Source organism: Hemicordylus capensis, chromosome 2 (genome assembly GCF_027244095.1).
Source record: "Hemicordylus capensis ecotype Gifberg chromosome 2, rHemCap1.1.pri, whole genome shotgun sequence".
NCBI classification, from domain to species: domain Eukaryota; kingdom Metazoa; phylum Chordata; class Lepidosauria; order Squamata; family Cordylidae; genus Hemicordylus; species Hemicordylus capensis.
The window spans coordinates 353,395,810-353,408,173 of NC_069658.1; the positions used below are offsets into that span (position 1 = coordinate 353,395,810).

The 12,364-nt window shown below is 42.7% G+C and overlaps 1 protein-coding gene across 5 annotated transcripts in view; it reads right to left on the reverse strand.

Annotated features, from left to right (window-relative positions):
* The window catches only part of FNIP1 (folliculin interacting protein 1), a 116,170-nt gene that overhangs the window by 8,892 nt on the left and 94,914 nt on the right, over window positions 1-12,364 (reverse strand). For 4 of the 5 annotated variants that reach the window (XM_053300765.1, XM_053300763.1, XM_053300766.1 and 1 more), the window contains 4 exons: window positions 6,399-6,545; window positions 4,369-4,538; window positions 2,340-3,768; window positions 1,515-1,683 (listed from right to left, as the gene is read on the reverse strand). In XM_053300765.1, the coding sequence (XP_053156740.1) occupies window positions 1,515-1,683; window positions 2,340-3,768; window positions 4,369-4,538; window positions 6,399-6,545 (1,915 nt within the window). The remainder of the gene's footprint in view (window positions 1-1,514; window positions 1,684-2,339; window positions 3,769-4,368; window positions 4,539-6,398; window positions 6,546-12,364) is intronic. The other variant, XR_008317305.1, reaches the window with a different exon arrangement.

Genomic DNA, 12,364 nt, shown 5'->3' on the forward strand with positions numbered 1-12,364 from the left:
TGTTGAAGGCAACAAGTGAACTTGAACTGCATTCAGTGGAGCCAAGGACCGGAATCCAAAAATCAGAATGACTTCTGTATGCCAAAGGCAGGTTTGGACCTGTGCTTCTGGAAGAGGAGTCCCACATGGAAGACCAAAGAGCATCTCAAAAGTAGTTTGCGATATTACCGACTCCTGCCAGACATGCACAAGTCCTTGGGCATGTTTAAAGTAGCTATTTAGATCTTGGTCAAGAGTTCTTTGTGTGCATTTGTGCATGTTTCATGATGTATACTGACACATGTGTCACTATATATCATTCATGACATTATCAATCTCAGCAGGTGACTATGAAAAATACAAATATAAATCATTAACAGTATTCCTTTAAAAACCGCCACTGCAACTTGGCCTACGATACAAACAAGAACGAGGTTTATTTAGCTGACAGCCAATGCTGGCTGAAAGACAAAGTATACTGTAAATATGATGACTCAATCTCAAAACTGTTTTGCCATTTTCTCGGAGTCTATTTTGTCTGAATAAGTCATTGTGATCAGTGTAACTTTGGTTTATAACCAGCTTTAATTTGATATTGCCGAATATTACAGTAAAAGACATATTCATATCTGAGGCAAAAAGTCATCATGATCAGTGTCTTTGGTGTGTGGCAACAGCATAACAACCTCAAGTCTTCAGTGCCCCAAAGATCCAGATATGGTTAAGTTTTTCAAAGATGTAATTAAAGATCATAAGAATGACCTTGCTGGTTCAGAGCAAGTCCCAGATTCTGTTTCTAATCTGGTCAACTAGATGCCTCTGAAAGCTCACAGGCAGAGCATTATGATGGCCACCCTCTTGTTTCCCCCATTCTCTGGGTACTTAGAGGCTCTATTTAGCTATCATGACTAAATAAATAATAATAATACCAAATGACACGCTTGAAGCCTACAATTTATGCAGCTCACTGGGCAAGGGCACTTTGCTGTACAAGAACCTTCACCCTATGGATTTAAAAGGCTCAGAAATCTGAATGCCAATGTAAAGGCATCCTGATGTATCGGCTTTTTTTTTTTTTTTAAACGCTGTTGTTATTTTGGTGGGACTTAAGTTGGTCCTGACTAATGTCCCACTGATTTTGGCACTGCCTTCTCTAGGTTGGGGCCATGGTGCCTTAAAATGTTGCTATATTTGGGGCCTTATCTAATAAAATCTGCACTGATACTGCTAGCTGGAAAATTGGTAAGCGGCCATTCAATGTTTCTACAAATGCTTGTGACATTTCCACATTGAATGTAACACAAATGCTCTCCAGTTCACATAAGGTTCAAACACTAGATTTCTGTGCTGGATAAGATTTCATGTCTCTATGACTGGTGCTAATCTTAATAACAAATTGATTGAATGGGATTGCAGAAACTAGAACTATTTAGTTGGAGGGTCACGACTCCATTCCATTCCAGCAGCCTTCAGAAATATTCCTTTTTGTTGACTATTAGAGTTATAGTTTATCTGTTGGATATAGTTTAAATTACCTGCACAGCATGCGACAAATCTGACATCAAACAGTGTCTCAGTTTCTCATCATTTCCTACTCCTTGCAAAACAAAGTCAGGGACGTAAGATGAGCAGTAGCCACCTAGCAAGGACCTTCCAAAATTGGCAATACTGGGCTGGACAGAGTTCACTTCAATTAATTTTGACCTGAAAGAAAGGTATAACATGGGCATGTATACTACAACTAGCACTGCCGTGTCTCTACTTCAGCGAAAGGGTCCTCCATATAGACTGCAATATAGTGCACAGTCAACACACACTTAAATCCCAGTGACTTCAGTGGGACTGAGTTATGGATTACTACCATATACTGGATTGCAGTCTTAGTGCCAATAATATCCTCCTCATTATTGACCCAATGTTAGAAGATGCTTAAAGGGAACGTTCAGTTCAAAACAGTAAATTACATAAAGCATAAGGAAAATCTATGATCCAGTGCTGAACTGAATAATTGTAACACCATTTCTTTTTTAGTCAAGTGTCTTCCTTTTAATAGCTTTTCCTAAATTAGCACTGTTCCCCACAAAGTGTGAAAGGTAATTAGAGCCTCTTAAGTTGCATTCTGTTGCACGGCTGCATCTCCTAAATTAGCGCCTTGAAGGAAGCCCATCTGAAAGAATCAATGCGGTATCATTGCATGAAGGCAATATATTTTTGCTGTCCACACATTTCTTGGTACTGGCAAGCTCTAACTAAAGAACCAACCAGCCTTTCCATCCATATATGCCATCTTTGGCTACTAACTCTGAAGTAGCTTGTAAGAACATATTGAATAAATGCTATTTTCTAAATAAAATACCTACCCAGGAAAAGATATGTCTTCTTCTTCTGCCCATTCTTCTTGCTCTGACCCATAATAGTTACTGTTTGTCCTGGCTGCATCATGACCTGCATCTTCACTTTCACTGTCACCAAGGGCACTATCTGAACTCTCATTTCTTGGAATGTCCCAATCTACACCTGGGTCAGCCTTTTTTTCAAGGTTTTCTTTGTCCCCATGGGGGATACATATAGAGATTTTCTCTCTTTGGTCCTGCTCTGCAAAACAGTTTTTGCAAGTCTCTTGACGAACAGATTCCATAAACTTACAAAACTCACTGGGGGGCTTGTTGTTCTTTGTACACAGTTTTTGGGGAAATTCTAAACTACTGCTGGGATCTAGAATGACTGTTGTTACTTTCACTGGAATACTATCAATAGTCTGTGTTTCAACTGAACCCTCCTCAGGAAAATATTCATCATGCAGACTCATATTTTCTACAACATAAGGATTCCAATTCTGAAGCTCACTGGCAGCCTGAGGAAACACTTCAGGTGTATTCCAACTTCCTTTTTGGTCCTCAAGGGACTGTCTTACTTCACAGTTCTGATCAGCAGTCCCCGCTTCCTCAGGTTCCAGCAGGTTGTTGTGCCTGGCCATTTGTTCCACTACCACTTGACTTCGGACCTCAATATCGGAATCAGGTGACATGGAATCTCCAATGAGGAAAGTCACCTTTGTTGAAGCCTCAGCCGTACTGCAAGGAATTGCATCAGATGAGATTTTATCCGGTGGCTTCTTCTCAACCGCTGCACCTGATGATCTTATTGCTTCAACAGACTGATTATTGGAATCCAATGATTCTTCACTTCTCCATGATCCACCTGTTGGCTCCAACCTGGACTCTGCCAGTACACAAGTTTCTACTGAGGCTGAACCTGTGAAGACCACTTTCTCTAACTTTATATCCAGACAAGAGCTCAATGACTCTTTGCACTCCATAACATCAGCAGTGCCTTCTTGGCAATCAGCAGGTCTAGCTCTCCTTTCATCTGATGTAGTGTCGGCCTCCATGTTTGGGGTGTTCTGGGGATCTTCTATCTCCTGTCCTGAAGTACTCTCTATATTTTGACCAGGGTTAAGTGGACACTTGCAGTATTTACAGCTGCAGTTTGATGTTCTCACTTCTTCAGGGTCTTGAAGGAGCAAATTGCCTCTGTTCTTGTGCACTGTAACTAGCACATATTCGGACTCCTCAACTTCCCCCTTCTCTAGTGTGGTGGTGATCACTGTGCCAGGCATCACTATGGCTTCATCTTCTCCATTTTCCAGAAGATGAGTCTCTTGCAGCTCAGAGCATCGTATGAAGTAAGTGAGGAAATAAAGCAACCGTTGCACGAGATCTTGTCTTTTGCCAACCACAATTGTTTTTGATAGTCTCACAGGTGACCCAATAGCTCCATACAAGTCTCCTATAGGACAAAGTTAAAAAAAAAGAAAAAAAAAGAAAGAAAAAAAAGCAAAGCACGCTAATTACAAAATAAGTAACATACATACGGCTGAAAACCTGATTTTTTAAAAAAACATTCTGAGGCCAACAGATATACGTAGAACTAAACTTTAGTGAAGAAAGCTGCACATTATTTTGCTGCAGCAAGACCTCCTTTCACCTGAAGCAGGATAGCAAATTCTGCTTCCCTTCACTTTTTTTCAAGCAGTGGTGGTGACAACAGTTACCACTGCACACACATGTACGTGACTCGGCTGTGCCAGGGTTGCAACAGCAATAGCCACCAACGTGCAGTGCGCACACCCTCTTCCGCCTCTTTCCACAACAGTAGTGGCCTTCCTGCTTCTGAAGCACAGGTGCTCTCACTCAGGAGGGTAACAGTTTCCCACTCTTCCCTTGCTCCAGAAGCCCTTTTTGACTGTGGAAACACATCTCTGAAGGTCACACAGCCTTCAAGAATGTATTTCTGTAGGACAAATAACACTTATTTCCCTCCCCCCCGTTCTACTTCTACTCAGTTGTTTTTTCTCTTATAACAAATAATTAGCAGTTCCAGACATACCTAACTGTGCCCACAATGGATTGTACGGATGACTCTTGGCCAACATGTCCACACTCTGTGAGGAATGTTTTTCCAGAAAGATCTTGATGGGTGGCTGGCCATTTGGCATGACTGTTGGAACCCAGGCCAAATGATTTGTCAAAATTGCGGTTAGAAGAGCGGGTAAAAATCTGAAAAAAAGAAAAGCTTTTAAACTCAATGTCTCTGTGATTAGCCGATGTGTAATTCACATACAAGATAAGCAAAAGGAGTGACTAAGATTTAACGCATGCCCGAAAAGGAGTCCTACACTTTAGGTATGATCCAAATTCCACTTTTAGTATTTTCTCATTCACTTCTATGAAGGGAAATTCATGAAGCATTCCTCTTGCTGTAGAAGAGAAGGAGAAGCTTGCATCAGGGCTTCTGGATCATATCACTGAATCAAAGCCTTATGAGAGAGAGAGAGAGTGAGTGGGGTTTGATGCACATGCACAGCTTCCACACACAAACACTGGTCTCCCCTTTGGAAAGAGTTACAAAGGTAGAATGGAAATTCACTTGCATGGCTGTCACTGACATGCTGTCGCTTGCACAACAGCTTCATGTGTGCTCTGGATTTCCTGGTCTGAAACCTTGAACATAATTTCTATAAAGTTTACATTTATTTTAATTCCACCTTATTGCCTTTTTAAGACCTTACAAAACATGGACTATCAACATATTTTTAAAGCCCATTTCTCTGGGCAACTCCAATTTTAAATCTGCCAGCATTTGGACAGGAAGGTAGGAATATCAGTGCATTTACAGTGCAGCAGCAGGCTAGGCCTTATTGTGCAAAATATCTTTTGAAATCTAGCCATAAGATTGCACTGGACTAATTTTACGTTGGTTGTGTTCACAGATGAGAAGATGTAGTTAACATCTGGTGATGCACAGCTGGTGACCTACTAGCATCTGGTTTCAGTACTGTTTGGAGGTTGTATGGCTTGGCAGTTTGTCTCAGATCTTCCTTCCTGTTCAAGTGCATCTTTGTTCTGTCAGTCAGCTATCAAGCCTCATTTGCTCAAAGTCTTAAAAGGAGGTCAAAGATTAGGATTTCACTTTTAAATTCTACATGAAAGAATTTTAGTTAAGAGCATAGCATAATTTTTACATAAAGAGACTGCAAGGTTGAAGGAAACCTCTGATTGATATTTTTAGAAGATGAGATGACAGTTATTCTTTACTTAAAATAGAATTTTAATAAGGATATGAACATGAGACAGTTGCTATTGGCAATCCATTAACACTGCCTATGAACAATTCTGAAGAAAGCAAGCATGTGCTATAGTAGTTCTTTCACTTGAGCATTTGTTTTTATAATAAAAACTACATCTAAGATTATTAACAGCATTTTAAATCGCTGCCTAATTATAGCTAGTATTTTAAAAAGAGCAGTTCAGATTAATATCTGTTGTCATCCAGGAGAACTTCTTCCTCAATGACTTTAAATCAATTTCCCATGTGATTCTAAACTACCTCACAGGGCTGTTGTGAGGATAAACATAACCTTCCTCCTTGGAGGAAGAGTGGGACAGAAATGTAAATAAATAAATAAATTCAGGGAGAGGGCATGGTGCACTAACTGAAGTAAACCTGAATCCAAGTAATAATCCAAGTAATAAAAACAAACAAACAAAATCACCACTTTTGAGGGGAAAAGACTACATTTTATCTGTGCTCTTAACAGATTGCTAAAAGGTTAATCTTTGGGTTCTGATGTATGCTACTGTGGTCCTTATTGGGATTTTGCTTCCGTTAGTAATAGTTCTTCTCATTCTTTTGGTTTGGCAGATACCCCCCCCCCACATTACCCTTCTTCACTCTACATAATCATCCTTTTAATTCCTTTTGTTCTGTTTCTGAGACTTCAAGAAGCTTAAGGGGGAAAGGGGAGAGAGCGCTGGCTTTGCCCCTTATAATTTTTAACACTAGCTGTGCTGCCTCGTCCAGCGAACTGACGATGCTGATCTTTCACACTACAGCCCAAAGAAAAAGAAATGCTTTACTGGTTCTTGGAGGCCTGTTCCATTAAGAAAGTAAACTCCTGCATAAAACGATGGCAGAGCTGGTTCTTCTCAGGCATCCCTGACATCATTGTAAGCCAAACAGGATCTGCAATCCGTGGCATGGTGTAAAGATTACAAATTGTTGTTCTAAATGCAAATAAAAAGACAAAAATCATGTCACCAAAAACAGGAACAAATCCATCGCTAGAATGTAATTCAATATAGAACCATTTATGCCACAGTAATTGGTTAATAATCAACATATTTTGGCTGAATCACAAAATATCACCTTTGGCATATTTATTTCTTACATATGTATCCAGCAGCCTTTCCGACAAAAATACTCCAACAGTGTTTGCTCAACATTAAATGACGTAAGTTAGGTTGAAAGAACACTCCTCCAGGTCAGGGCATCTCCTGGAAGGGCATTCCATGAGGTGTCGGGGAAGGCTATAGGCTTTCCCCCTTCCCCAAACACTTTGCTTGGCACAAGTGCAAAGGGCTCTTTAAATCCTACCCATTGATTTCTGGCCGTGGACTGGAGTATATACATATCTGAAAGAGGGTTTCAACTGCTTGTTGGAACTGCTTCAATATACATGTCATAAATTTAGATTATAAAGTTAGAGTAAAACTTGTCCAGTTATAGAGGTGAGTTAGATCAATGTGATCGAAACCTACTGTGACTCACGAATGAGACGATAGTGTTATCTCATAAGGCTCTGGAGCTACTCACACTTGGGGGAAAAAATCATATATCACAGAGCACACCTAGTACATGTTCAATCACCGCAAGTAAACCATCAAGTTGAGCAAAGTATCCCTATGATTATTATTATCATTGTTGCTACGGTCCTCATGAAACAAACATTTATACCCTATCTTGTTTATCCTCGCAACTGCCATGTGAAGTATTTTGGATTCTGTGAGAGTGAACCATCTAAGCGACAACAAGGAAGCATCTTGACTGGACAGAAATCAGAATGAGATGGATGTACTGCAACTCATGCTTGGGGTGTAAAAATATGTTTAAAATCCTGAGATAAAATCAGCAAGCTTCAATATTCTGAAATCTGCAAGTTCAGCTGCACTGCCTGTGCACTTCTTGCTTTTGCAAGCTGCTATCTGCAGTCTGCTATTTTCAAGTAAAGGTAAAGTATGCCATTAAGTTGATTTCAATTCCTGGCGCCTACAGAGCCCTGTGGTTTTCTTTTGGTAGAATACAGGAGGGGTTTACCATTGCCTCCTCCCATGTAGTATGAGATGATGCCTTTCAGCATCTTCCTATATCGCTGCTGCCCAATATAGGTGTTTCCCATTGTCTGGGAAACATACCAGCGGGGATTTGAACTGGCAGTCTTAGGCTTAGTCAAGCATTTCCCCTCTCACTTTAATTGTGTTGTAATATCTTGTACCTGGGCTGGGTTGCCTGATTGAGTGGGTGAGAGTCACACCAGTTGGACATTTGAACTCTTGGCCCTTATTAGGTGAGCAGCACTGAGGGTACAGCCGGTCGGCTGCCAAAGGGGGCTGGACTTTGGTGGCAGCCTTCGGGTGTGGGACTGAGGGATGTGACCAACTTATTGTTTTGGACTCATAAAAGGAAGACTTCTGCTCACTACACCACTGTTGCCTAGTAATTGGTAGGGCCTGGTACAGGTGTGTGCCTTGGGTTGTCCCAAGGAAATGACTCTAGGGCAGCTATTCAGTGTTGGTGGGGAATCGAAGAAGATGTATGTTCGTATGTATGTATGTATGTTTTATATACCACCTGACTCCGCATCTGCAGGATGTTTACAAAAACAAAAAATAAGAATAGCTATTAAAACAAGAATTAAAAATCTAACACATTCAAAAATTGCAGCAATTAAAAAATCCAAACAGCAATTAATTAAAAAAAAACATTCAAAAATTACAGCAATTAAAAATCTAAACAACAATTAAAAATTTAACACTAATATGGCATTGGAAGGTCAACAGGCCATTACAGGGGAAGGGAATCCAGAAATTTAACTGCTGTTTCCCCTTCCAGCAGGCCTACCACCTCTTTGACCTTGGAGAGCAGTGCCAAAAACCCACAGAACCTCACTTTATTATTCTGTAATGCCAAGTTGGTTCAAAGTAAGTATGACATCATCTATGACTTGATTATGGATGAAGGAGCTGATCTGGTGTGCATTATGGAGACCTGGTCAGGAGAAGCTAGTGGTCCGGTTTTGTTCTAGCTTCTCCCGGTGGGTTACTCAGTCGTGAAACAAGTGAGAGGATGTGAATGGGAAGGTGGGGTGGCTGTGGTCTATAAGAATACCATCTCCCTTACCAGGATCCCTGTCAGGGAATTGGCCTATATTGAATGTGTGCACCTAAGTCTAGAGACCAAGGATAAACTGGGACTTCTGTTGGTGTACTGATCACCCTGCTGCCCAACAGAGTCCCTAAATCAGCTTGCGGACCTGGCTGCAGAGTTGGCATTGGAGTGGCCCAGATTGTTGTTGGTGGGAGACTTCAATGTTCATTTCAGGACTGGGTTGTCAGGAGCAGCTCAGAAGTTCATAGTGGCTATGACAACTATGGGCCTACCCCAGTTGCTTTCTGGACTGATGCATTATGTCGGACACAAGCTCGATTTGTTCTTTTGCTCTATTCACGGTGGTGTTCTGTGGCTGGGGACTCCTGTCATCTCCCCATTGTTATGGATGGATCATCACCTGGTTAAGGTAAGACTTAAAACCACAACTATCTCTGCAGGGGTGAAGGACCTATTAGGTTGGTCCACCCGAGGAAGTTAATGGATCCAATAGAATTCCAAGAAGCCTTGGAAGGGTTTAGAGTTGGTTCTGCTAGCGATTCTATCGATGAACTAGTGTAAATATGGAATTATGAACACACTAGAGCAATAGACACAATTGCTCCTAAGCATCCTCTCCAACCTGCTTCAGTGTCAGCCCTGTGGTATTTGGAAGAACTACAGAAGCTGAAGCTGCAAGGTAGGTGACTAAGGCACAAGTGGAGGAAGACAACATGAATCTGACAGGTCGCAATACAGAACACATTTGAAGAGCTACGCTCTGGCAGTGCAGGCGGCAAAGAGCGGTTCTTTTCTGCCCACATTGCTTCCGCAAATTCATGTCCAGTGGAGTTGTGAGGGGGCTAGTACGTACATAAGTCATGAGGGGGCTAGTGAGTTAAAAAACACCCTGAATTTGTACTTGAAACCATGAGCAGATGAGTTCTAAGAACCCGGGCCTTCCAGCTCCTGAGGACCCTCCAGCTCCACCCATCTCTATTTTCTTCATTATCTTTCTCACTCCAAGGGGCTGCCAGGGAGAGGGGCAAACACGGGCCTCCTCTCCCCTAGCTACGGCCTTGGAACTATCAGTCACTCACTGCGACATCTTTAATGGCTATTTTGTGGGTAAAATATCTTGTAGCTGGATTCCACACTTACTGCAGAGTCTATTGTGGAAGTGTCCAGCAACTCCTCGTACGGGATTAGAATGGATCACTTTCTGTTTGTCCTGAGGAAGTGGACAAACTGTTTTGGACTGTGCATCCTACAACCTGTTATCTTGACCCTTGCCAAACTTGGCATATCTCATCTGGTAATCATATCATCAGATTGGGACTGGTAAATAATAGAAATGCTTCTCTGAAGGAGGGCAGGATGCCTCCTTATCATAAGGCTATTATTAGACCTTATTTGAAGAAACGTGCATTGGATCCCTCTTGGATCGGAGTTAACTAATTACAGACTTGTTTCAAATCTTCCATGGTTGGGCAAGGTGATCGAGTGGGTGGTGGCCTCTCAGCTGCAAACAATTTTGGATGATACAGGTTATTTTGACCCATTTCAAACCAGCTTTCGAGTGGGCTGTGGGTTTGAGACTACCTTGGATGGATGGTCTCCAAATTGCTAATGAGAGAGGGAGTGTGACTCTGCTGATCCTTTTGGATATCTTGGCGGCTTTCGATACCATCAACCATGGTAACCTTCTGGGTCCCCTGAGGCGGGTGGGATTGGTGGCACTGTTTTAAGGTAGGTCCGTTCCCACCACTCTGGTAGATTCCAGATGGAGTTGCTTGGAGATTGCTGTTCTGCAAAGTGAGAACTAAAGTGTGGAGTTCCACAAGGCTCTATACTTTCTCCAGTGCTCTTTAACATCTACATGGAGCTGCTGGAAGAGATCATCAGGAGGTTTGGTGCAGGGTGTTATTGATAACTGACGTGTTATTGCTAACTGATAGCTGACAACACCCAAATCTATTTCTCCATGTTGACCTCAGCAGAAAAGGGTATAACTTCCTTAAATGCCTACCTGGAGGTGGAAATGAGCTGGATGAGGGATAACAAATGGAAATTGAATCTAAATAAGACGGTGTGTGTGTGTGTGTGTTTTGGGACCTGAGGGATGACTGCCTTTTCTGGATGCGATTATACTCTCCTTGAAAGTTCAGGTATGTAGCTAGGGGGTGCTCCTGGACCAAAAACTCTCTGGTTTCTCAGGTTGAAGAAATGGCCAGGAGTACTTTTTATCAGCTTTGGCTATGTTGGCTATGCCCATTTCTGGAGGTAAATGACCTTAAAACCAGTGGTACATATGCTGGTAACCTCCAGGCTTGACTACTGTAATGCACTCTACTTGGGGCTGCCTTTGTACGTAGTCCGGAAACTACAATTGGTACAGAATGTGGCAGCAAGACTGGTCTTTGGGACAACCTGAAGGGACCACACCAATTTTAAAAGAATTGTACTGGCTGCCAATTTGTTTCTGGGCGAAATCCAAAGTGCTGTTTATTACCTATAAAGCCCTCAATGGCTTGGGCCCAGGGTATTTAAGAGAGCGCCTTCTTTGTCATTTTGGATCATTGTAACTGGGTGTCAACTGCAGCCCAAGCAACTCTGTCTTTAAAGGTGTATAAACAAAAAGCATCTGTAGATGAGGGGGCAAGACTAGGCTTGAGTGGCAGTATCACTGAAAGTCTGTGGTCTCCCCCAAGGCTTCCTCCATTATGGTCTTCAGACTTCTAGCTAGAAATAAAAATCATAAGGGGAAAAAACTTCCCACTTGAAGGTTAACCTTCAACATTCAATTGTCAACCAACTGACCAGCAAGGCCACAGAGATACACCACCTGAGGTTAGGCTACAGCATCTAGGGGTCTTTACCTTGGAAAAGAGGAAACTAAGGGGAGACATGATCGAGGTGCATAAAATTATGCATGGAGTGGAGAGGGTGGACAGAGAGAAATTTCTCAAACACACAACACTAGAACCAGGGGTCATCCCATGAAACTGGAGGTCAGGAAACTTAGGACCGACAAGAGGAGGTACTTATTCACACAGAGCATAATTAATCTATGGAATTCTTTGTCATGGGATGTGTTGATGGCCACAAGCTTGGATGGCTTTAAAGAAGCTTAGACAAGTTCATGGAGGACAGGTTTATCAATGGCTACTAGTCTGGTGGCTGTGCACCAACTCCAGCCTCAGATTCACAATGCCTCTCAATATCAGTTGCAGGGGAGCAACAGAAGGAGAGCGGGCATGCCCTCACCCAAGGCATTCTTACTCCTGGACCTTGGGGCCCTTCTCCATAGCCTCCAAGGTCCAGGGGACCTCCTGCCACCACCCCACGCACGCCACACTGCTGCCCCACCACACCGAACCTCCAATTTTTTCCATAATTTCTGCCGCCATGTGAACAGCCGAGGGGTCATGGCCAGGAGGTGAACTGAGCATGCCTCCTTCTCCCACAGCAGCGGCAGCTAGAGTGACCACTGGGCCTGTCCATCTGCCCCAGCGGCTCTTGAGAACTGCAAGGCACTCCAGCACAGCTATGCGGTTCAATTTGATGGTCGCAAGCCCGTGATGCTCAGTTCACCCCTCCGGCTGTCACCCCTCGCCCGTGCACATGGCAGCTGAAGTTAGGGGGGGCGGGATCAGAGGTTTGGTGTGGAGGGTGTGGG